Source organism: Penicillium argentinense, assembly GCF_028826775.1.
Source record: "Penicillium argentinense strain IBT 30761 chromosome Unknown utg000006l_segment0_segment0, whole genome shotgun sequence".
NCBI lineage: Eukaryota > Fungi > Ascomycota > Eurotiomycetes > Eurotiales > Aspergillaceae > Penicillium > Penicillium argentinense.
Window position 1 is genome coordinate 379,067 of NW_026622665.1, and position 23,404 is coordinate 402,470.

Below are 23,404 nucleotides of genomic sequence, written 5' to 3' on the forward strand. Positions count from 1 at the left end.
CACTGCTTTCCAGCGAAGGAACAATCGCACACGGTGTCATCACAGCTTGTGAATATCTTCGCCTCTTGCGGGAAATTTGGAATTGTTGGGTTTGGCAACATTCGGATAAACGTCTAAAAGTTTTTTATTTCGTCGACGCGTTCGGCCTTGCATGCGACGGAGTTTTCTTGCGCGTCTGCTTTTGCTTTGGCGTTGGGTAGATCGGTCGTTGATGCTTGTTTTTATTTTATTTTATTTCAAGTGTTGCTACACAAAAAAAAAGGGTATCATGGATATGATGGATTTGGAATTGGGTTCAATGGTATGGAATGTATTGCATAAATTTAATATAGGATGGGATCAAATTCGGGAAAATTAATTCACTCCACAAAATCAAACTCTTCTGTTCCCCAAATTCAAATTCAATTCATTTCACCGAGTGTTCTAACTTAATTTCAAATTTGGATGCAAACTCAGTGAAAAGTGTGGCACCGACGATCCCTCGCACACTGAGTGCAAGGTAAGCAATTTCGCCATCGATTCTATGCAGGGACTCCCTGCCTTAGCAGCAGCCGACGACAGAATGATCGAAAAAGGGATAGATCGATGAATATCGCCCCTCGCCCCTCCACATTCCACTCGGTTGACCCTGCCCATTATTTTATTATTTTCCGCGAGCCGCTCGTCTCGACCTGCTACTTGAAAAGCATTGTCTCGCCGAAAAAGCAACCAACGACGCCAAGATGCGAGGTGTCGCCAATCGGGGGTGCGGAGGAGGAGTCCACTGCACTTTGGTCTGTTTACACGTACACGGTAGTGGCTTTGGAAGAGGGGGAGTCTACTGCCAGGTGTCAACCCCTCCAACCAGCCCACGAAATACTCCATCGGACGAGAGTGCTAGGGTAGGAAAACCCGAAATTACGCGGTGTCTTAGCGAAGCGCTACGCGGGCTAGGCGGGTTGGGGGGCGCGGAGAGCAAATCGTAATAAGGATTTCCAGGGGTTTGGGTCCGCTAACTCTATTCACGGCTCCACCGCGCAAGGACCAGCGGTGTGGAGGTACTACCAAGTACACTAAGAACCTACGTAGTATGTACACTAGTCGTAGTGTGGGAGGTACCAGCTGGCTGGGACATGGACTAGGGCTGGGCTGGGCTGGGCTGGGCTGAGGCAGAAGTACATGCTTTGAGGCGGTACTTTCGTGTCCTTCGATGAGGCTACCGGCTACATGCACGAGTTGCCACGACAAAAGTCGGATCGTCGGATATCTCCGCATTGTACACAATAAAGCAAAAGCAAAAGCAAAGAAACGCCGCGACAGGGGGGTGCGCGATCGATCGCAGAGATCGCGGGATCTCGGGCTTGTTCGCGACTACGTGTAGATGCTCTGCCGAGGAGTTAGTTGGTGTCCACCGGCCCACCCCACACTGGGCATGAACATGTGGGACAGTAACAAGGACAAAGACAAAGACCGCGGTGCCTTTTGTGAAACATTGCCTTTGTTATTAAGGAAAGTACTCACCTCCGTAATCTGATTCACAGCCAACCCCGGCTCGGCCATCTCCGCATCACACAAAAAGTCCAGCGGCAGCCACACCAAGTGGCCCTTGATCCGATCCAGCTTCTGGCGCACCTCCGCCGCCGGCATATACGGGTCAAAGAGATGACCCTGGCGAACCCCACGCGGTACGAACTGGTCATAGTCATCAAAGGTCTTGATATGGTCATCCGGGTCGGCGCGGAACAGCATCCGATACGTCTCGGTGTTGACACTAGCCTGCTCGGTCCAGGTGCTCCAGACCGTGTCGCTGAGCGGATCGGTCACGAAGGCATCCTCGGGGCCGTCCTCACTCTGATTCAGACAGACGTCCGGGCTGCGCGCGTTCGGATGCTGGCTCGCATCATAATCCTGCGCCGGCAGAAGGCCCAGGTGTTCGCGCCACAGATGCCGGCGCAGCGTCGCGGCGTGCCGCGCCGCCTTATACGGCCTGCCGTCCATCTGGCTCTCGATGAAGTCCTGGTCCTCCATCACAATCGCCAATTCGCTGTCGTGGGATCCGAGTTGGGACTGTCGCGGGTTAGCGTTCGTATACCGTGGGTACAATTGCAGAAAAATAAACGAAATGGGCAGGGAAGTGGGAGGCGGAAGTGGAAGTACTTCCCCGAACTGGGGATATCCTTACTCGATCATTGATATTGGCACTGCCGCAAATGACAATCCGATCATCGACGATGCACACCTTGCCGTGCACATACAGCTCTTCCTGGACGATATTGTCCTTCTCTGCCTCGGGATCGCCTTCCCACTTCTCCTCGGACATCTTGCCCCCGTTCAACATCGTACAGTGGGCCACCGAGTCGCGGCTCGCATCGCCATCCAACACCTTGGCATTTTCAACCTGCTGCTCGAATTTTTCGAGTTTCCGCACCTTTTCCTCCTTCTGCTGCGGGTCGTCGTCGTAGCTCTTCTCTCCCTTGTCGCCGTCCTTGCCGACGGACGGATGCACACTCTCGCTCATGATCGATTCGGCGATACCGCGCTGGATATCTTGGTAGGTCACGTCGGCCTTGTTCTCGAGATCGATCAGAGCGGGCGTCTTGTTGATGCGGTCATAGGCGCGCAAGGCAAAGACGAAGATTTGTTCTGGTCAGGTCAGTATCTCATATCTGCATATCTGTGCAGATACTTGCCCTCCGAAACAGAGGCAGAGGGAAGGTCACTTACGAGTAGGGTCAACACCCGCCTTCTTAATCTGCCCCATAATCGAGTTCTCGCCCCGACAGATCGACTTGTACTGATAGTCCATGATGGCCCGCGTGCCCGTCGCTGCGGAATCACGCAAATCTCCAGCAAAGCCGGGGATAGCGGGGATGACGATGATCACACGGAACTTGCGGCCTTCCTTGCCAGCGCGCACGCAGGCATCGACAATCGCCCGGCCGATCTGGTTGTAGATCGGGTACTGCTCGTCGCCGGTGGCCGTGATGAAGAATTGGTTCTCGATATAGACAAAGTGCTCGGCATTGCGGATGATCTCGCAGTAGGCATTCTGGATACTATGTTCGTTCAAAATACCGCTGCTCCAGTCGTCACTGCTGCGCACAATCTGCGCGCGGACGGTACCCTGGTTGCCGCGCGGCTTACTGGACAACGGACTCAGGGGATGCTGGATATACTGTCCGCAGGGGTACTTGGGTCGCTGGACCGCGATGATATCCTCATCCTCGCCGGTGCGGCCTTCCATCAGCATCCAGTCGACATCATCACTGCGCTTGTACTTGTCGCGCTTGATGAAGTTCCAGCGCAACACAAAGTGCTCGGCGATGTCGTAGACGCAGTCACCGATTAGACCCATGGCCACATCGTGCCACGGCATGCGACCGTAGTCGGCCTTGCTCAGCTCATTGCTCTGCCAGTCCTGTACGCTCTGGAAGTCCATGATGCGGTTGTTGTTGAAGTCCTGGCCGGGGAAGATGTCGTCGCGCAGACCGGCCGGGTGCACGTCGGCCAGCGGGTGCTGGTTCGAGTCCCAGCGGCCAAAGCAGAGGTCGATGCCGCCGATGAAGGCAACGGCGTAGTCAATCACGATAAATTTTTCGTGGTGGGCCTGTATGAGCATTAGCAGAGACCTTTATAAATATCAATTGTTGATGTATTTAGCTGTACCTACCCAGTAGAGAGTCATATCAGCGGCATTCTCAAAGACATTGTGATCCGGATGGCGCAGGACATGGATGTTGCCATGACCAGGAGTACCCTCGGGGCAGAGATTGCGCAAGGCATGCTTGGTATGAGCCGAGTTGCAGGTCAAGGCCTGGTTGACCTCCTTGTAGACGATCACGTAGATCTGGACGCCGGCCTCGGCGCGACGCTTCAGCACCTGGTCCAGGCGCCATTCTCGATGCTGGACGGGCGGGCGGCGGAGGAACAATTCCGGAGACAACCACCAATCGGCGATGTAGATGGTCTCGGTGGCCTTCTCGAGGGCCTCGGAGACGGCCCAGAGGTAGTCGAGCGCATCGACGTACCACTTCAGGCGATTGCCGTCGTGGATGGGGGCGAAGGAGCCGAAGCGATGCGAGGCGGCGATCTCGGAGCGCTTGCGGTCGGTGGCCCGCTCGTGCTCTTCATCGTGACGGTGGTTGGGGTTGACGATGTTGAAGAACTTGCCGACCTTGTGCTTTAGGTGCGTGGCCTGGGCTTTGGTATCGTGTAGGGAGTGGTCTACAAGCATTAGCACACACCTTATACTCGTAGGTACTACCCCTAGTGTACCTGGGTAATAGTGTAGGGAGTACCTTTGAAGCTCTCTTCGAGCTGGTCGAATTGCTTCTCAACCCTTTCCTTGAATTTGTGCATGGCGGCGGCAGTGGAGGTGGGGAAGAGAGAGGGGCGGCGACGAAGAAGAACCCATCCAGGCCGGTGTCACTGACATCACAGCCCTACGCCCTAAGGCTTGCATGGCACCGCTTGGCGTTGATCGTGCCCAAAGCGAGCGATCGCCAGCGTTCTCTTACCTATTAACCAATTCCAGGGAGGGGAGACAGAGACCGGTCCAATTGCTCCTGTACTTTCGGAGGTCGGAGATTATCTACTGTGTACGACGAACCCTGATTGACACCTGTTTCACAGCGAGGGCCAGTCCCACCAGCCGCGTCATGGCAGAACAACAGAAAAAAAGCATCATATTGATATCGGTGCTGGATTGATAGATCGAGTCCCTGGGTCTGATATGCCTGTCAGAATAAAAATAGAAGAATCAAAAGCAACCATGCGAGATCCGGGGCGCAGTGGGGTGCAGCTGGATCAGCGGTGGAGTTGCACATATATATCACTGCAGTGTGTCAACACAGTTGGCATGTTGGAGAATATTGTGTTATGAGGTTACAATGCGGGTAGAGCTTCTCATCACGATCATACGAATATGAACTTTTCTTCTGATAGTGCTGCTGAGCGAACCGGTACTTCCGAAAAAGTATACAACCTAAACACTGTTCAGTCACGTGTGGTTGTTCCTGCTTTGGGGAGTGACGTAGCCGATGCAACACAACAATAACAATAAATAAGTGCAAGAACAAATACAGAGAAATGGCAGAACTGCCTGGATTATTTGACATGACAAATAAATAGCTAGTTTTTTGGAAGTATAAAGATTATTTAATAGTCTAATCTCGAGTTCAGATCAGTACCACGCAGAACCTTCCGTCGCGTATACTGTAATGACACTGTTCAGCGCTATTGTAGCCCCTCGCTGCACGATAACCGCATTCCTCCGATCAGAATGTACCAGACGATGGATTTATTCTCCCCAACCACTAGCCTGCCTCTATAATTAACGCGCGGGCGGGCAATCTGGAATCCCTGCGCGAATGCATGCCGCATGTTTGTTTGGCATGCTGACTCAGCCACGTGACTGCCCAAACAACGTTGTCTGAGGAACGCCGTCTCTGTTTATCCTCCTTCGTCTCGACTTCACCACGCGGTTGTTAGCCGGCTTTGGGTTTCTTGTGCGGCTTGTGTGCTGGTCTGCGCCTGTACAACGCTCGATTCAACCGCCTGACGATCATCCGCCAACCCGTTCGCCCCCGAATGGTCACCGTCGCTGTCGGTGCCCGCCCCAAACACACCCCGACCAGGTCTTGCACCGGTCCATCTCCCAGGTGACGGGGTTCCTCCACTCGCCCAGCACCCCGACCACTCATCCACCCTGTGCCATTATGCCTCCCGAACTAGGTAAGCTCCCTTGGCCGGCCCCATGGTGCTCTTCCAGGTGGCCCGTCCCGTCTAATAATGTACCTGTGTAGTGCGCGCCCCGTCGCAAGGAAGCATCGTCTCCCAAACCACCCAACAGATGGGACCCATGAGCCGTCCAGGGACTGCTGACCCCCTACGAGGCCGCTCCGAGACCATTTCCCGTACTGGTCGCCGCCCACGCTCCCGAGGCTCGACAGCCAGTATTCATTCGAGCACCACACAACAAACCCAGGATCAACTCGATGCATTCCCGCAATTTATGCCCTCCCAGGTCGCCGGTGCCCAGCATGTCTTCGGCGGGAACCCAGAAGATATGATCATGCGGTTTGGACACCAGCTCGCACACCAAACCCATGGCCCGTCCTTGGACCAAGGCCATCGTGACGTCCATTCGGTAGGCCCTCGCCCCGACGATTTTGCTAGCCATGCCATGCACGGTCACAACCTCTCGCACCACTCCATGCCGCCCGAGATGAACCACAATGGGCTGCAACAAGTCCCCGTCTCCCAGTACCAGCCCCTGTACGACAGCGGTATCGAGAACCATCTGCCCGACCAGACATTGGATGAACAGGAGGCGTCTGAGGCTGGTGGGAAGAAGAAGCGTGGATCCAGCTCAACTCTGGCGAATGACAATGAACTGCGTAAGCTGTTGCGTCAATATGAGGGATATACCTTGAAGCAGATGGCCACCGAGGTCATGAAGCACGAGGGTGCCGGAGGCAAGGCAGAGAAGGTGAAGCAGGTATTCGCCATGATCTGGTAAGTTTTGTGCCATTGTCATGGTGTCGTTCGTCAAAGCTAACTGTAGATTGAGGCTGCGTGAGAACTGTCGCAAGAGCAATGGCTCCGTCCGACGTGATCGAGTGTACTGCTGCTACGCAGAGAAGTGTGGCACGGAACGAGTGTCGGTGTTGAACCCCGCATCCTTTGGCAAGCTGGTCCGCATTATTTTTCCCAACGTCCAGACGCGACGCCTCGGCGTGCGTGGTGAATCCAAGTATCATTATGTGGATCTGTCAGTCATTGAGGAGAAGCAAGTGAAGCCTGTGGCCCAGGTTCCTTCCCACCCTCACGGCCCTTCTGGGATGCCTGATCGACCCGCTAGCGCGATGCGTTCGCGACAGTTTGATGGCGAGTCTCCGGCACCTACCGTCAATTCCACCGGACGCATCAGTGTTAGCATCCCCCCTCCCACCGCTGACACGGCCGTCTTCCCTTCGCCAACCACCTCGTTCGCACCCCGCAATTCCACCACGTCCAATACCTCTCCCATGGGCAGTTGCAGCTGTCAGGGCCAGCCTCCGTTTGGCTCAGATGCCACCATCACCACCGACAACGTCGCGCAGCAAGCCGGCAAGATGATCCATCAGATGCTGCAGTTCCCCAACGATGAAACCCCTTCGGTGGACAATGACTCCCTCACCCTGCCCGATATTCGCCCGTACCTTCCTCAAAACACTGATCTCAAGGTGGCTGATGCACTGGCGGCCCTTTACCGGTCCCACTGTATATCGGTCATTGACAGCTTCCGCTTCTGCAAGGAACGCAACCTCCTCAAATACTTCTCGGCCTTCCACGGCACGCTGACCGTTCCAGTCCAGAAGTTGCTGACGCACCCGAATGTGGCTCCTTGGATCAAGGAGTGCGATTGGCTGATGTACCAAAAAATGATTGCCTTTGTGGCACCGCTCACCACGCAGGTGGTTCCCAAAGTCGTAATGGACGCCTTTGGTTCCATCTCGCAGCGGCTCTGCGGCCACATCGCCGAGACCTTCAAGGCACAGCCTGCCCATGTCTCGGTGGCGCGACTCGTCCCTGCGCACATCTTCTGCAACCTTCTCAAGCACATGCTGGATGTCAACCAGGCGGCGAATGCTGCTGCGGCCTGGCTATGCCACCCCGACAATCGCAATCAGATGTGGTATGACTTTAAGACCTTGGTGAACCCGACTGAGATGATCACCAAGGCGAACATTCCGAGCTGTGCCGAAAAGGCTACCCAACAGATCCTTAAGCATGATGTGCGGGCGCTCCTCACCCCTCTTCAGGATGCCAGCCCGTCGACCGGCCTGCCTTTTTTCCACAAGCCCGATCAACCCGAGGATGCGGAGGCCCACCAGTTCCCTGTTGACAACTCCAGTGGAGACGACTACAACTTTCCCGATAACTGGGTCTCTTTCATTCTCAACCTCCCTGTCATCTTCGCCCAACACCACGCCGCGTGCATCATTGACAAGGTTGATGCCCTGTGGGACAGCGTCCTGCACCGCCTGACCCTCGGCGGTGCTCCCAGCTTCAGTGCCTGGTGGATGACCAAGGTCTTCTTCCACGAGATGATGGTCTGGCAGGCTGAGAAGGGTGGCTTCATGCACAGCACGCCTGCATCCTTGCAGAGTGCCGTTTTCGGTCACGAGCACACCGGCATGGTAAACTACCAGCGCCAGTCTGGCACTGCCAATGGAGTGCCTTCGAAGACACACTCACGCCAGTCCATGAGCCATGAGGCCGCCACTGAGAGCCCCGCCTCGAACGAGACCGAGTCCAAGCATGTCCCCGAGAAAGAGCTCGTCCTCCCCGCAAACAACGATGATAGCGCCATCGACCTCGAGGACGACCCGATGATGATCGCGGTGGGTAAATACAACGACATGATGGCCTCGGATCCCGCCGACGCCGAAGGCGACGTGGTTGTGATCTAGTTCTGTCCTGTGCTGTGCGCTTTCTTGCTTTTGCTTCCTGTCGGAGTTGGGATATCCCTGTGTGAGAATTTTCGTTTCTTTTGTATTTCCTTTGTGGTTTTCCTTTGTGGGCGAACGGCGTTGTGGACACATACTTCTGCACGAAGCGACGAGACACGAGCATGGGAACTCGTCGAGACAGATTCCCCTGATCTTTCGATAAGCATTTAATCGGCGTGCGGAATCCGGACCTTGGCCTGGTTCTTGCTCCTTTCCTCCTGTTCTTATTCTGGCGGCCGTGGGGCTTGTACATAGTCGAATCCCATGGATATGATCGTGGCACGGCCGCGTAATGATGATACCAAAAGTGAATGCCGTCCTCATAGGTGTAGATATGAAGAAGAGCAGAGATCTCTTGCTTTTACCCGTCTGCCTTATCATCTAGGGTAGGCACCGACTCAATGTATTCTTCATAATTTCTCACTTCGTGCTCATTCAACTAGCTCTAAATAATTCTCGTTGCCTCGAGTACAAAGTCAAAATTACTGGAGAATTGGATACGAAATTTCAACTACTAAATGACTGCGATACACCTCGACATGTGTCTACGCAGCAGCATCCTGCCATCGCCCCAGCGTAAATTGCGAATTACACATATTCGTCAACTCCCAACTCTCCGCCCCCATCACACCAGGCGTCTTCTCATCCTCAACATCCCCGGCGGCACCCGCCACAAACATCGCCGCCATAAAATGATCATCGGTGGCATGAGCATCCCGAAACCGGGGATGTTTCATCAACCTTGTCATAGCCCTCCTTAACTGCATACCCGAAGTCTTGGTAAGAACATCCTCAACCGCCTGACGAAACTCCAACGCCCAGTCTTCAGGCGGTGTCTCCATCGCGAAATTATCACGGAAGCGCAACATAGGCGCCCACCGATTCCGATACAGATTATGAACGGCACCACCGGTTCCAATAAAGAGGTAATTCTCCTTCCGCAGCGGGCGCAGGGTCGCCCCGATCTTCATGTGGAAATGTGGGTCGTAGCGGGCGTTGGCGGAGATGAGGGTGGTCGGTGGGCAGGCGTTGGGGAACATGCGGATGAGGATAAGGTAGACGTCGTGGATCCAGTCGAAGGTGTCGTTTCCGCTGACGTTGAAGCCTTCCTTGGCGAGGAGGGAGATGCAGCGGGTTGTTGTCGGGAGGTCGGGGTTTAGGGTGTAGTTGACGTATTTGTCCGGGTGGACGTAGGCGACGGGACTTTTGCCGGGGCTGGGGTTTGTGGCGAGTTCGATTCGGTCGTTGAGACAGTCCCAGTGGGCGCCCTTGATGATGTTAGTTGAGGGAGGATTTGTGGTGACAGAGGTTGGCTTGAGAGTACCATGATGACCACGCCTTTGATGTTGCGGGCGAGAGCCTCGTCGCCGCATTTTTTCCAGTAGTCGGCACTCTCGGACTCCTCGCCCAGCATCATGGTTGAGCCGTGCGAGAAGAAGTGGACGGGGGTGAGGCCTGCTGTTGACAGTGTTAGTTCATACTGATGTTGATGTATAGTACGACCGTTGGAGGCCTACCCATCATGATGACTCGACACAACAATAAAAAATTGACGAGTATTCGAGGAACCAAAAGATGAGTTTCACTTTGTTAGAAATGCCAGATTATCTTCTACAATTATTATTATAACCTGCTGGCGAGATGGTCCCCTCGGCGCCTCCCTCGGAAGTGGTCCCCCACATCCCGAGGCAGTGTCATAAAAAGGCTGGAGATACAACTGCCGGATAAAAAATTAAAGAAAATTGGCAAGGATGAGAAGTTAATAGAAGTACACAATTAAAAACTTCTTCCACTTGATGCATACGTACGTACCCCGCCTCTGGCTAGCCCCTCTGGTGCTAGTCGTGGGAATCCGGGGGAAGTGAAGAAGACACGCAGTGGAGACACAGCAGATCATCGAGTGGATCGGCATTGCTGGCTATTTTAGCTCGTGCAGTCGGTAGTCTTTTCTTTTTCGCCTCCCAGGTACTCTCTTCTTTTAGGTCACCGTGTAAATGTGGTACTAGTAAAATAGTACTAGTTAGTGCGTGTGTGTGTGTCCGCCTGACTTATTGTTCTACCCCGGACTTCCCCTCTTCCTGGGCTTTCCCCAACTTCCCCTCAACCTCACTCTATCTCTGATGCCTCCATGGAACTCAACGCCCCGCCCATCAAGTCTAAGGACGGCGGTTATTTTCAATGCGGCTTCTGCAAGCGTCACTATAATCGCGCTGACCATTTGATCCGCCATGTCCGATCCCACACTCGCGAAAAGCCCTATGTCTGCGATGTCTGCGACAAGGGTTTCGCCCGCCCGTTAGTGCTCCCTTTTACCTACGACGTAGAAACGGTCTTGCTGAACTGTATAGTGACCTCCTCAAGCGCCATGCGACCGGCCATGCCAATGACCGCGACCGCAAGCGCAAGAGAACCTCCTCCATCGCCAAGCAGAGCCGCGTGTCCCAGGCCTGCAAGACCTGCGCCGCCTCCAAGCTGAAATGCGACGAGGAGAAGCCCTGTCGGCGTTGTCGCGAGCGGAACCTGCAGTGCGATTGGCAAGACGTCGTGCAAGACTCTTCACCCGAACCATTGCAGCAGCCCGCAGAACATTCCAATCCGCTCGCCCCGTCTGTCGACCTGTCGGCCTCAGTGGCGTTCTCGCCCATGCCGACCCCTATGGACGAATTCCCGTCCACCACCAGCATCCTCATGACACCCCAGGGTCCCCCGCCTGATCCGATTCTCTCACCGGAGCTCCCGACACGCCCTGAGCCGCTGCCGATGGAATACAGTGGGCACACGCCGCAGTATCAGTCGCTGTACCAGGCAAATGGCTCCAACAGTACCGCCGTCTCACCTACGGACCAAGAGAGCGGCATCTTCAGCGTCGACGGCCAATTCTTCCCCAATTTCATTCCAGACTCCTTGATCTCCTCGCTGAGTCGATACAATGATCCGTTCGACCCCTCTAGCTTGATCCCCGAGTTCACCCACTATGGCGCACTGGAGAGCCCACCGTTTGACTTTAATTTGACCGACGGAGACTTTGGACTTATCGATATGTACAATTCTCGCAGTCTGGCCCCAGGAGCCCATGAAAATGACCATCAAGATCGCTTCGACGCCGACAGCGGAATTGGCATCGGTGCAGAGGCCTACCATCGGTCTTCCCTGTCTGCGTGGAAACCCATGCAGGAGGACAGGGCCGGGGCGGACCACGAGAATCTGTCGGTCCCACAGACTATCGATAGCCCCGAGATGAGTGCCATACCCGATCGACAGATCCTATGTGAGCGGCTATCCTCCAGCAGCCGGGACCTGATCTTCGGCCTGGTCCTGGAGATCAGCCGTGAAGCCAACCTGACTCGGATCATGAAGTCCTTTCCCAGCACGGAGCTGCTCGATGGTCTGATTCAGCGATTTTTTGAAATCCAGATCAACAGCGTAGACTCCTTCATTCATGCCCCGACCTTCCGACCGAATAACGAACACGCTAGTATTCTCGCAGCGATGGCCGCGGCCGGGGCAGTGCGGTCACCCATTCCGACCATCAGGAAACTGGGGTTTGCACTCCTCGAAATTGTGCGACTGTATATGCCTATTAAAGTGGGTGATCCACCGACAGAGTCGATGACCATGACTGATCAATCCAGTACGAGAGCGACAATAGCACCACCCGCGACCTGCGCACGTCGCAAACATACGCCCTCAACATCGACATTGGGATTTGGAGTGGCAATCGACGCAAGACTGAAATCGCTGAGAGTTTCTCGCAACCTCTCATAACGATGCTGCGACGGGCCCTGCGATTCCGCCGATCTGTTTACCCGACCATCGTCCTGATGGCGGAAGATGTAGGAGATGCGCTGGAGCGCAAGTGGTATGACTGGATTGAGCAGGAGTCTTTCAAGAGGTTGGTCACTCCATCATGCTTTTCGAATGAATGCTGACCAGCAGGCTTGTCTATCATGTTTTCCTTCACGACGCCCAGTCTGCGGTGACCTTGAACGTCAATCCTTTGATATCCTACGCTGATTTGGAACTCCCACTGCCCGCGGCCCGCCATCTGTGGGAAGCCAAGTCCGCCGTTGAATGGAAGGAGCTCTACCACGCAATCACTCCCGAGCGTGTTCCCTCCCTGGCCGATCTACTCCGCGACATGTCCCAACTGTCACTCGCGCAGGACCGAATTGGCACGCAAATGGCCGCTCTCTCCCTTCTACACGGGCTGGCGGGGTTAATCAACGAATACCACCGACTGAAATTCATCTCCAGCAGCAACTCCAAACACTGGCACGCCCTCGTCACCAACTCCCGCCAACAAGAGCTAGACCAAGCCCTTCAACACTTCCGCATGGTCTGCTCCGAACTGCGCCACCAATGCCGACCTGAGATAATCCTCGTCTGCGAAGTCGTCTCCATGCTCCTCCACATGTCCCTCGAAGAACTTCAACTTTTCGCTGGAAAGGAAGACAAACAAGAAGCTCGACGAGTCTACCACTCCGCCCTGGAATGGATCACAAGCTCCGACTCCCGCCGCGCCATCTGGCACGCTGGGCAAATCGTCCGCGCCGCACGACAAATGGCGCCCGGCTCGCTAACCGGCTTCCTTGCAATCGGCGTCTACTACGCAAGTCTCGCATTCTGGTCCTACGGCGTCGTCTCCAAAGCCAAAAACGTTCGACTGATCGGAAGACCCTCGTCGCCAGTCTCTGCACTAGGACCCACCGTCTTTCTGGACGCTGAGGAAGTGCCTGACGTGTCCAAGTTTGTGACCCTGGGTTGCGGTCTTCCAGCTTTGCAGAGCCATAGTGGCCCGATTTACCTCGCTGATTCTGGGATGACGATGCGGTTGGTGCAGACGCTGCTGCGACCAGACTCGTCGGAGCGAACGCCCCCACTTGTGCAGAGTCTCGCGCAGTTGATGGGGGATTTGGCGCAGGTGGCGCCGTAGGTGTTTTGTATACTATTAGTATTTTGTTATGATACCCATGATTATGATACGGCATCCTTATGATTATTCTATTATATCACTGTGGTACGTAGAAACAGCATTTAAGATAAAATGGCTGAGCCTGGAATCGAAATCGGGCCTTGCAGATTAATTTGACGGGTAGGTATAAGTACATCGACCCGCCATTGATGTCGACGCCATCAAGAAATCTTTTTTGTTTTTTATTTACCCACACAGTTAGCACCATAGTTAGTCTTCAGAACAGAGCAAAGGGAAACCAAATGGATAGCCAGGCTTCCACAATGCTTTTTTATTTTTTTCCGCAGCAAAGTGCTCAACTGCCGGCGTGCCTTTTGTGGTAGGCAGGGTATAAAAGGACTTGAGAAGATTCTCTGTACTCAGGGACCAAGTAACAGCTGGTACACTAGACGCCGGGAGTATAAGGACTTGCCTTATTGCGAGAGCCGCTTTACCCCTGCGCCGCTCGCCCTCGTCACCTGGGAGGTTCCCCGGAGCGCAATTTCCCTACAACTCACCAACTACTTTGTTCTTTTGCCCGAGGTCATCTCCCTTGACCCATCGCTCCTGCCATCGTTGCAGTGAGGATGCACCCACCACTCGCAAAGCAAGCCCAGGCGAGCCAGGACTCGGCAGATGTCGGAGCCGATCCACAACTCAGCTGGTGCTTGCTACTCCGCACTGGCGAACCACCCTGGCAGCTCTCCACATCCCGAGGTTGAGCTCTCCACGCAGCCGGCGAAAATGCGGGGATCGGACTCGGCGCCGATGCCGAATATCAACACGATGCGTTGACGCGTCCATTGCGCGAGTTGATGGTGTATATAGAAGCGGCCATTGAGTAGCCACGGCGAGAGAAGCAGCAATCCTGACATTGTCATACCTACAACAAAATGGTTCTGGAACTAAAACAACCGAGTCCCTCGAACGCGGACCTCGCGTCCACCGTCGACACCCCCGCAATCGTGCGCGGCGTGATCAACGACATTCGCGCAAATGGAGACCAGGCCGTGAGGGAGTATTCGGAGAAATTCGACCAATGGAGCCCAACGAGCTTCAAGCTCAGCCAGGAAGAGATCCAAGAGATTATCTTGGCGGTCCCGAAGCAGATCATCGAGGATATCAAGCAGGTGCAGGACAATGTGCGTACCTTTGCCCTGGCACAAAGAGGCTCGTTGAAGGACTTTGAGGTGGAAATTCGACCGGGTGTGCATTTGGGACAAAAGAATGTTCCCATCAACTCGGTTGGCGCGTGAGTATACCATTGCACTGCCTGCGGTTTCTCTACTCATCCGCCTACTTCATATAGATACATCCCCGGCGGTCGTTACCCCCTCCTCGCCTCGAGCCATATGACAATTCTGACAGCAAAGTGCGCTGGTAGGATACCACCTGCGAATCAAAAACACCAGAATGCACACTGACAAGACAGGCGTCCCTCACGTCACGGCATGCACCCCGCCCATTGCAGGCAAGATCCCTGCCAACACCGTCGCCGCCATGTACCTGGCCGGTGCAGACGACATCTACATTCTGGGAGGTGTCCAGGCCGTCGCAGCCATGGCGATCGGCACCGAGACCATGAAAAAGGTCGACTTCATCGCCGGACCAGGCAATGCCTTCGTAGCCGAAGCGAAACGACAGCTCTTCGGCGAGGAAATCGGCATCGACCTTCCAGCTGGCCCAACTGAGATCCTCATCGTCGCCGACGAGCACGCAGACCCATTCACGCTGGCCACCGACCTCCTTTCGCAAGCCGAGCACGGTCCTGACTCCCCCGCGGTCCTCATCACCAACTCCAAGTCTGTCGGCGAGAGGACCATCGCAGAAGTCGACCGTCTACTCAAAATCCTCCCTACAGCCGATATCGCCGGGGTCTCTTGGGCCCGACTGGGCGAAGTCAACATCGTGGACAACCTCGACGAGGCATATGCCCTCGCAGACAAATACGCCTACGAGCACGTCCAGATCCTCACACAAAAGCCCCGCGAAGCCCTTGAGAAAATGTCCAACTACGGCGCTCTCTTCCTCGGTGAGAAAACATGCGTCTCATATGGCGACAAGTGCATCGGAACGAACCATGTTCTCCCGACTCGCGGTGCTGCACGGTATACCGGTGGATGTAGGTCACCTCTCACCACCACTCACTCACTCATACAGTCACAATCCAACTAACACGATACTGATTCTAGTGTGGGTGGGCAAGTTCCTCAAAACTGTCACTTATCAAGAGGTGACTTCTGCACAGGAAAGCGGCGAACTCGGCCGTCTCTGTGGACGAGCAGCGCGCGCGGAGAATTTCGAAGGACACGCCCGGTCTGGCGATGCTCGGGCGCATCAGTATCTCGGAGACTCGTTTGAGTGGATTTAACCGTTGCTAGTGTTTGGCTTATTTACCAAGTGATAGATACAAATAAAGAGTGTTGATACGGCTAGCCCGACTCTTATCCAGCACTGTAGCTATCTGCAGCAGCTGAGAACAATCTGTGCGAACAAGAAAATGAATCGGAATCGCGAGAGTGAGCTCTCCACAGATCCACCATCCATGAAGAGCTCTACTTCATCGTGATTTGCGTGCGGAGATTGTTTTCCGCGATAGAAAAATCTCTTCGATGTGACGGGCGACCCACATCGCCACCCAAGCATTTAGCCGGCGAGTAATGCGGTCTGTCGACATACAATAAATCTAAGTCTCGCTGTTTTATTCTCAAAAACAATTAATCTATGAAAAACCCAGATTCGCGAAACCTGCCGTAAAATGGCACCAACACCCGTCGACGACTCCAAAGGCGGCCAAACTCATACAATCTATGAGATGGAATCAACAGCCACCTCTACACTATCACTGTCAAAGACAATAGACAGCACCCGACGCAACTCGCGCGAGCCAGCAGAATTCCACGGCTCGCAAGATGTTGCGGGTCTTCACAAAGTCCCGACGACGCGAACACGTCGGGACTCGCACATGGGCGAAGCTCTTGAGAACCTGGCTAGTTCTCTCAGTCACCCGCACCAGCACCAGCATGAAGGTCCTCACGAGCTGGGCGCAGTGCCCTCACGACGCAGTGAGCGGAGTGCCCGTCGTTCATTCAGACATCCTTCTCCAGAACGTATGTCCGACCTCGCCGAAGAGGCGGGTTCACCGGCCGAGCCCAAATATCAGGGAATCCCACCCGAAATCGGTAGTTTCACAGCCGAAGTCATCTTCGTCTTCGTGTGCTCTGCCGGTTTACTTTTATTTTCGTTCCTTTTGGGAGATATCACTGTGAACCAGGAAGAATTCAAAAAGACCCTCGGAATCAGTAACAGCGAACTGCCATGGCTACTAGGCGCCTACTCAACCCCCTCAGTCTCTCCGTGATTATATCCGGTTCACTAAGTGATCTCGCTCCACCCAGGATGATAATGGTTGGCGCCTTCGCCTGGCTAACAATCTGGAACGTGGTCGGGGTCTTCGCAACCAGAAAGGCAATCCTCTTCTACATCGTCCGAGCAATGCAGGGCCTCGCAATCGGAGTCCTCGTCTCCGGCTCTATGAGTATCCTCGGCCGGGTATACAAGCCAGGCCGTCGCAAGAACCAAGTGTTTTCCGCCATGTCCGCCACCGCGCCGTTCGGATTTTGGCTAGGTGGTATACAGGGTGGTGCGCTCAAGTCATATCTATATTGGGTCTTCGGCTCAAACGCCATCATCTCAGGGATTTGTCTTATCGCAGCATACACAACCATCCCCCCGCTCCGACCAGTCGCAGATATAGCCGGAACAGATGCACCAACAATTCGTGACTTCGACTACATCGGCGCAAGCTTCGCAGTCATCGGCTCCATCTGCGTTCTCTTCGGCCTAACCCAGGGTCCCGTCGTCGAGTGGAGCCCATACACTTACATCCTCGTGATAGTCGGCATCCTCCTTCTCGTCGCCTTCTTCTTCGTCGAACGCTGGGTCCCACGTCCTCTAATACCCAACCGACTCTGGCGAACAAAAGGCTTCACCCCGTTAATGGTAGCCTACTTCTTAGGCTACGGCGCCTTTTCCGGGGCATGGCAATTCTTCGCCGTGCAATTCTGGCTCCGCATCCAACAGCACGAACCCATTACCGTCGCCCTCTACCTCCTCCCCAACGCCATAGTCGGCGTCCTGGCCACTTGGGTCGTCAGCAAAACCCTGCACATCATCCCGGGGCACTACATCTACCTAACAGCAATGATCGCCTTCGCCCTGGGACCGGTATTTTTCCTCCCTCAAACATCAGGAACAATATACTGGGCGCTATCATTCCCAGGTATCGCGCTCGTCACCTTTGGACCAGACTTATCTTTCGCAGCGGCCTCGATTTACATCACTAGTAATGTGCGCCGCTCGTACCAAGGTAGTGCGGGGAGTTTGTTGGTGACGATGCAGAACTTAAGCTCGGCGGTTATGACGGCTGTGGCGGATGCGATTGGGACGAGGGTCGATAAGGGGCCTGATGGGGATATTGGGTTGGAAGGATTGAGAGCTATTTGGTGGTTTGCCCTTGCCTGTGAAATTGTTGCTGCCGGGATTACATTGCTTTGGGTACGGATTCCCAAGGAGGAGGAGAAGGAGCATGTTACTTGATACAACGCAGTTATATCATTATAGCACCCTAAGGTAAATAGGTTGGGGCTGGGTTAATGACGTGCATGAATTTATGTATACAATAGCATTCTCACTCCTTATTCAGGAATATTAACACGAGGAAATCAATGTACAGGAGTAGAATGCAACACTATCCTTGCCAATCATAGTCGTAGCACATTTCCAACCTTTCGGATCACCTCATAACTGCTCTCCCGGAAGTCATCTTTCACAACCGTCGCCTTATCCGCAGCCAAGCTAAGAAGATCCTTGGACTTCCCCCACCTCGGCCAAGTAGGATACGTCCCGTTGAGATCGGCGTTCGGGTCCAGAAAGTAGAGAAAGTTGAGGTAGTAGGTGCGGACACTGTGAGCGGCATAGTTGTCGTAGGTGCCAAAGAACACCTGTATGATATCGGATGTATGGAATGTTCCCAGAATTGGGGTTCCCTTGTCATATGTTGCGAGATATGACCAAGAAGGAACTTCTGGGCGAAGCTGGCTCGACAGTTGGAGGAATGTGCGTCGGGCCAAGGTAAAGAGTATATCACCGATGACTGCGGCCCGCTGTTTGAAGCCCGGGAATACCTCATTAAACATCCCGCTACCGAAAGGACTTCCTTTCGTCACAGCCGAGATACCGGAGCCATATGTGCTGACCAGCGTAGTAAGTTGCTCCTCGGTGGCGCGTGGAAACATGACGTTTTTCAAGTATCCAACGAGGTCCTTGCTGTTGCTGACATTTGACTGAAAAAGACTAAACAGTGTACCTTCATCTTCTTGGTCACCGATAATAAACGGAACAGGCGCATACTTCCCTTGCTGAACGAGCACATCGGGACTCTTAGCAAGAATCCTCCCGTCCGGCCGCGGCAAATAGGAAAGCGCAACACCAGAGTAAGACAGCAAGCCGGGAGGGGAGCAGGCAGCATTAAGATAATCCTCATACTCAAGACCTCGCAAACAATCCAACGTACTCGACGCATTCCGACATCCACCAGCCTCGACAACGATGTCATAAACATCCTGGGCCCGCTGACTGTCCACAGGTTCAGTAGGGGTAATACTCCCAGAGTCCATAATACCACCGTGGAAAAGGCTCTTCCCGTTGTAGGTATTATTGCCCTCGTACAAAACCATGTGGTCCAGAACGGAAATCGCTCCAGCCGACTCTCCCCAGATCGTCACTTTGTCCGGATCGCCTCCGAAGGTTGCGATGTTATCTGCAACCCATTCAAGTCCCATCCGCTGATCAAGAAGACCCAGATTTGCTGCGCCGTCTTTCAGAATCTCCTTTCCGGCAAGGAACCCGAAGCCGCCGATGCGGTAGTTCACCGCGACGAAGATGAAGGGTTTACCGATATTCACGCCGTAGTTGATGAGGTTTGTTCCGTCGTACATTGAAGACCACCCGATCTAGACTCAATAAGCAAAAGCACAAGAGGTTGGGTAGGGTGAAACTTACCTCGAACGCACCACCATAGATCCAAAACAGAACCGGCAGCCGCGAATCCGCGGTGGTTCCCTCAGGCCGAGCCACGGTAATAGTCAAACAATCCTCCGACTGATCTGTTGCATTATTTACAAAGGGTATGTTCGCAACAGATCCCAGAATCTTCTGCAGAAAATCGGTACTGTCGGGCGAGGCGAGGAATTGCGGACACGCCGCGGCGGTACCGGTTGCATCGAAGATGCCGAGCGACTTGGTTAGGCGCGTTGGTGGTCTCAGTCTGTTCGATCCGGTCGGCGGTTCTGCGTAGGGGATGCCAGCGAATGTCTCGACGTTGTTGCTGATGCTGCCGAGGATTGTCGCGAAGGGTATTTCCACGGTCGCAGTTTCTGAGCCTCCGCTGGTGGGTGTTGCGAGGGATATACTTGCTTTCACGAGGTAGAGCGCGATGGTTAGGCGCATGTTGTCTAGTAGGAGATGATGTGCGAAATGTAACCGTGACTTCTAGACAATTAGTATACTTGAAGAATTTGGCTCCGTGACAGCTAATGGCTGGCTATATGAAAGGGTGGTCTCAATTTTGGGATTGTTTCAACCGTCTATTAAGCGGGACGCCCACGGCGCCGCACTACTTTTATGGGAGCTGATCGACAGGTACGTGCTTTTAGACTGTCTCACATCGGCTTCGAAAATGATCTGTTTCTACCGAGTATCTGAATAATAATACATTTTCAAGATATCCTCAGTGAGTCGACGTAATCCGAAATCGGGTAAGGAACGAAGTGTTTCGGGGTTATAAGGAAAATACCAGATAGCCTGCCACCAGTAAGAGTGAGTAATGCAGCGGAAAACCGCGCGCACACGAGTCCTCATATTCGGTGCCTAGTGAGTTGGTTGCTCAGTACTTAGCTCTCATAGACAAACCTGGCTTCCCGGTTTTATAGTCCAGCCACCCACCGCAAAACGTAGGGCGGCGGGTGAATTTTTGCTTCTTACGAAAGGTGATCTTGGTAATTTAGGCATCTGTCTATCTGCTTCACTTATTTACATTCTTTTACTATTTTGAATGGTGGTGCTATTCGTGTTTAAAAAAGTGAGATTTTTCGGAGGCGTTGACGCCCATTGCAGGTCGATGCCGCTGTACCTGGGGGTAAAAAGGCCCGGGTTCGATTCTGGGTTCGGCCCCCTTATTTTTTTTTACTTTTTACTTTTCACAACAAGAATGTTGTCGCTTATGAACGCTCGGCAGTTGATTTGAGTTAGTCTCCGATGCCTCATCACATGTGATCGTCGGCTTGCAGAACGTACCATGAGCAGGAATTTCAACGATCGCCGAGAGTCGACCAATATGATTTTCAAAATCGGAAAATTGCAAGGGACAACAGTGGAAATGGTTCTATATCTATAAGTGAATGGTGTTCAAAGCAATAGCTAATCCACAGAAGTAAAAATTACACAACAAGCTTCTGGATAAGCAGCCTCATCACCCAATTCTCGCACCCGGACTCCTTTTCCACGTGTTTAAGCTCTTTTTGTATATCGGCCTCTAACCACTTCAATGTTTGCACGGTGTGCTTCATACTTCCTTCCTTGTGCAATTTATCCAGAACGATTTTCTTATGCGGGACAGACAAAGAGTTCGCATTCCTGCTCTCTCTCAGGATCCCCTGAAGAACAAGGTTGGGGGTATCGGTGTTCATGGCAGCAATAATTGGGAAAGAAAATTTGCCCTCGTCCTAAAGAAAGGTGTTAGTAGATGTAGCTGTATGTTTTGTTGATCGATTTTGACTTACGAGATCTTCGGCAAGGCCCTTTTCACTCGTATACTGGAGATCAATATGTTAGAATGTCTCGAGCGAATGTGAGGGTATGTTTTTCTGACCACATCATCTATCAAATTCTTGTAATCATCTCGTATTTGGAAATATTGACCAAGAGGAAGCATTAGATCGAGCGGAATAGTTCTGATCAAGAGATTAGTAACTGTGCAAAGAAATGTCCGAGATAGACATACTTCTTGTGCAGAGATTGCGCACATTCGCACATGAGGCGACCAAGCAATCTGAACAGGCCTCCAGTCTCTGGAAAGAGGGGTTAGCATCACGACAGGGATTCCTAGAGAAATGATGAACATCGACTCACTCTGGTTAACCATTTCCATGTACTCGTCTTCCGACGGGCACTCTCCCTGTCGAGTCCAATACAAATCAAAACTTTGACCAATAAACAAATTCTTCAATTCCTCAAGGACAATCGCCATGCAATTGGGATCACCCAATTTATGAACGTCATTCAACACATCGATGAGCAAAAAGTTCGCACAGTTGATTGTGGACGACGAGCCAAATATGGTGTGACTTGCGGGATTGCCCCGTCGAAGATCGAAATAGCCCTCGATATCATCCAGCATCAACGAAGAGCTGTGCAGTTTTTGTGCAATCAGCTTGATAGTCTTGACTGTGGAGTCTGGAAGCGTAAGCCAGACGTTTAGCGCGTCAATCAGGGCCTCGCGAACTCCTTTCGAGGGGAGAGAGCTGTTGTACTCGAAGGGTGCGATGAGAATCTGCTATCGTGAGTATACAGCAAATGTTACGATCAGACATCCTTTCGGGTGTCATACCTTGTCACCTAGCTCCACTTGACCTTTAGGCCCTGGAGAGCTTTCGATATCCTCTTCGGAGTGGACAGAGGTCCTGCTGGAAGGTGTCGAATTCGACGGGTCTTCGGAGGATGAACACGAGTCGCCGGACTCAGAATTTGAGCGGGCCATGCTAGGGACTCTCAACTTCTTCGTGTCGGATACATTATCGGAACGGATATCCTTGTCCATATAGTTCTCTTGGCTTGGTCGTTCAGGATGAAGCAGACCTTCTGCCTCCGAGCAACGTTCAGGGTGATAGCGAGGGCAGCGTAGACTCCAAGCAACATTTCCTGGCATCTGGAATGCCAATGCCTTCAGGTATTTGGCCGAGTTGGGTGTGAAAAGCTGTTTGTCGGACAGAAGGCATTTGTTCTTTCATGATACTCCCTCTCGAAACTGCGAACAGTCTCTCTCGTCTTCTCCTTTGCTTGGTCGACCGAAAGACCCTCCCACTGGGTATAAAGCCACATGAGATTCGTCATTGTAGCATTTGTTTTGGCTCTTCTGAGTTTTTTGAAATTCTTCCCATTCAATATCGAGAGAAAAGTAGTCGTTGGCCAACCCGAGGGCCGCGAAGCAAGGTCGCGCGATGGGCGCAACCAGTTCCTCTTCCTCCTTAGTCAAAAGCAACCCCATGCCAAATCGCATGACAGTGTCCACAAAAAGGGGCACCCGTATCAATGATTCGATATTCCACAAAGTCGTCGAGTCCATAGAAAATGCAGGACTTGTCGCACGCAGCGGTTGTGCCGACCATCACTTTCCACGCATCGATGACTACCTCGGCACAAGGCTTGTCAATTGACAAAAGCTCCAATAGGATTTTGGACTGGATTTGCTTTGTACCGGTCACCGATCGCACAGTGCGATAATCTATCTCATCCAGCACAAGATGATCGGTGCCGGCGTCGAGCTTCGTCGAATTAGAATCGTAAACAATAGTTCGTCGCGAATCCGGTACTCACCAGCGCTTTTGATACTGATTCGAGGACATTGTCGTAGAGGAAAGCATCTAGAAAGCAGATGTGTTAGCGTCTTCTACATTCAATGCAAATTTTGGGAGCTCTCACATTCAAAGATGTAAGATACGAGGGAGAGCCTTTTTGGGTCGCACAACATTAAAGTAAATAATGAACCGCAGTCGTCCCGGGGCAATGGGTCTCACAAAAGATATGACTTCATCGGCAGGGTTCGGTGGGTCCGCATCTCTATGCTAGCCAAGCTAGATCTTGCTGGCAGTACATCTTCAGAGTTTACCACAGTAAACAATCAGGAAACGTGCTTACCAAC

The 23,404-nt window shown here is 53.1% G+C and overlaps 8 protein-coding genes across 8 annotated transcripts; 4 read left to right on the forward strand and 4 right to left on the reverse strand.

The window, feature by feature from the left end:
• Nucleotides 1-1,350: 1,350 nt before the first annotated feature.
• pldA (uncharacterized protein) lies at nt 1,351-4,338 on the reverse strand (the record flags this gene model as incomplete). Its single annotated transcript, XM_056619761.1, has 6 exons — nt 1,351-1,365; nt 1,501-2,046; nt 2,162-2,622; nt 2,704-3,586; nt 3,650-4,203; nt 4,278-4,338. The coding sequence occupies 6 exons, from the start codon at nt 4,336-4,338 to the stop codon at nt 1,351-1,353; spliced, it is 2,520 nt and encodes an 839-aa protein (XP_056473127.1).
• Nucleotides 4,339-5,696: 1,358 nt separating this feature from the next.
• Nucleotides 5,697-8,435, forward strand: N7532_007269 (RFX family transcription factor; the record flags this gene model as incomplete). The annotated part of the gene is made up of 3 exons (XM_056619762.1): nt 5,697-5,712; nt 5,784-6,495; nt 6,551-8,435. 3 exons carry the CDS (start codon nt 5,697-5,699, stop codon nt 8,433-8,435), a joined length of 2,613 nt encoding a protein of 870 aa, XP_056473128.1.
• A 584-nt stretch (nt 8,436-9,019) lies between these two features.
• On the reverse strand, nt 9,020-9,998 carry N7532_007270 (DODA-type extradiol aromatic ring-opening family dioxygenase; the record flags this gene model as incomplete). Its single annotated transcript, XM_056619763.1, has 3 exons — nt 9,020-9,742; nt 9,799-9,932; nt 9,992-9,998. The coding sequence occupies 3 exons, from the start codon at nt 9,996-9,998 to the stop codon at nt 9,020-9,022; spliced, it is 864 nt and encodes a 287-aa protein (XP_056473129.1).
• A 604-nt stretch (nt 9,999-10,602) lies between these two features.
• N7532_007271 (putative C6 and C2H2 transcription factor RegA-like) lies at nt 10,603-14,010 on the forward strand (the record flags this gene model as incomplete). The annotated part of the gene is made up of 5 exons (XM_056619764.1): nt 10,603-10,769; nt 10,823-12,059; nt 12,107-12,366; nt 12,411-13,403; nt 13,836-14,010. 5 exons carry the CDS (start codon nt 10,603-10,605, stop codon nt 14,008-14,010), a joined length of 2,832 nt encoding a protein of 943 aa, XP_056473130.1.
• A 308-nt stretch (nt 14,011-14,318) lies between these two features.
• On the forward strand, nt 14,319-15,796 carry N7532_007272 (histidinol dehydrogenase family protein; the record flags this gene model as incomplete). The annotated part of the gene is made up of 4 exons (XM_056619765.1): nt 14,319-14,677; nt 14,735-14,805; nt 14,858-15,547; nt 15,618-15,796. The coding sequence occupies 4 exons, from the start codon at nt 14,319-14,321 to the stop codon at nt 15,794-15,796; spliced, it is 1,299 nt and encodes a 432-aa protein (XP_056473131.1).
• Nucleotides 15,797-16,183: 387 nt separating this feature from the next.
• Nucleotides 16,184-18,024, forward strand: N7532_007273 (uncharacterized protein; the record flags this gene model as incomplete). Its single annotated transcript, XM_056619766.1, has 2 exons — nt 16,184-16,782; nt 16,824-18,024. The coding sequence occupies 2 exons, from the start codon at nt 16,184-16,186 to the stop codon at nt 18,022-18,024; spliced, it is 1,800 nt and encodes a 599-aa protein (XP_056473132.1).
• A 164-nt stretch (nt 18,025-18,188) lies between these two features.
• On the reverse strand, nt 18,189-19,935 carry N7532_007274 (uncharacterized protein; the record flags this gene model as incomplete). The annotated part of the gene is made up of 2 exons (XM_056619767.1): nt 18,189-19,439; nt 19,489-19,935. The coding sequence occupies 2 exons, from the start codon at nt 19,933-19,935 to the stop codon at nt 18,189-18,191; spliced, it is 1,698 nt and encodes a 565-aa protein (XP_056473133.1).
• Nucleotides 19,936-20,924: 989 nt separating this feature from the next.
• Nucleotides 20,925-23,233, reverse strand: N7532_007275 (FPP/GGPP synthase family protein; the record flags this gene model as incomplete). The annotated part of the gene is made up of 10 exons (XM_056619768.1): nt 20,925-21,209; nt 21,267-21,299; nt 21,356-21,437; nt 21,488-21,554; nt 21,616-22,036; nt 22,094-22,459; nt 22,568-22,722; nt 22,787-23,027; nt 23,080-23,126; nt 23,185-23,233. 10 exons carry the CDS (start codon nt 23,231-23,233, stop codon nt 20,925-20,927), a joined length of 1,746 nt encoding a protein of 581 aa, XP_056473134.1.
• Between the last annotated feature and the right edge of the window lie 171 nt (nt 23,234-23,404).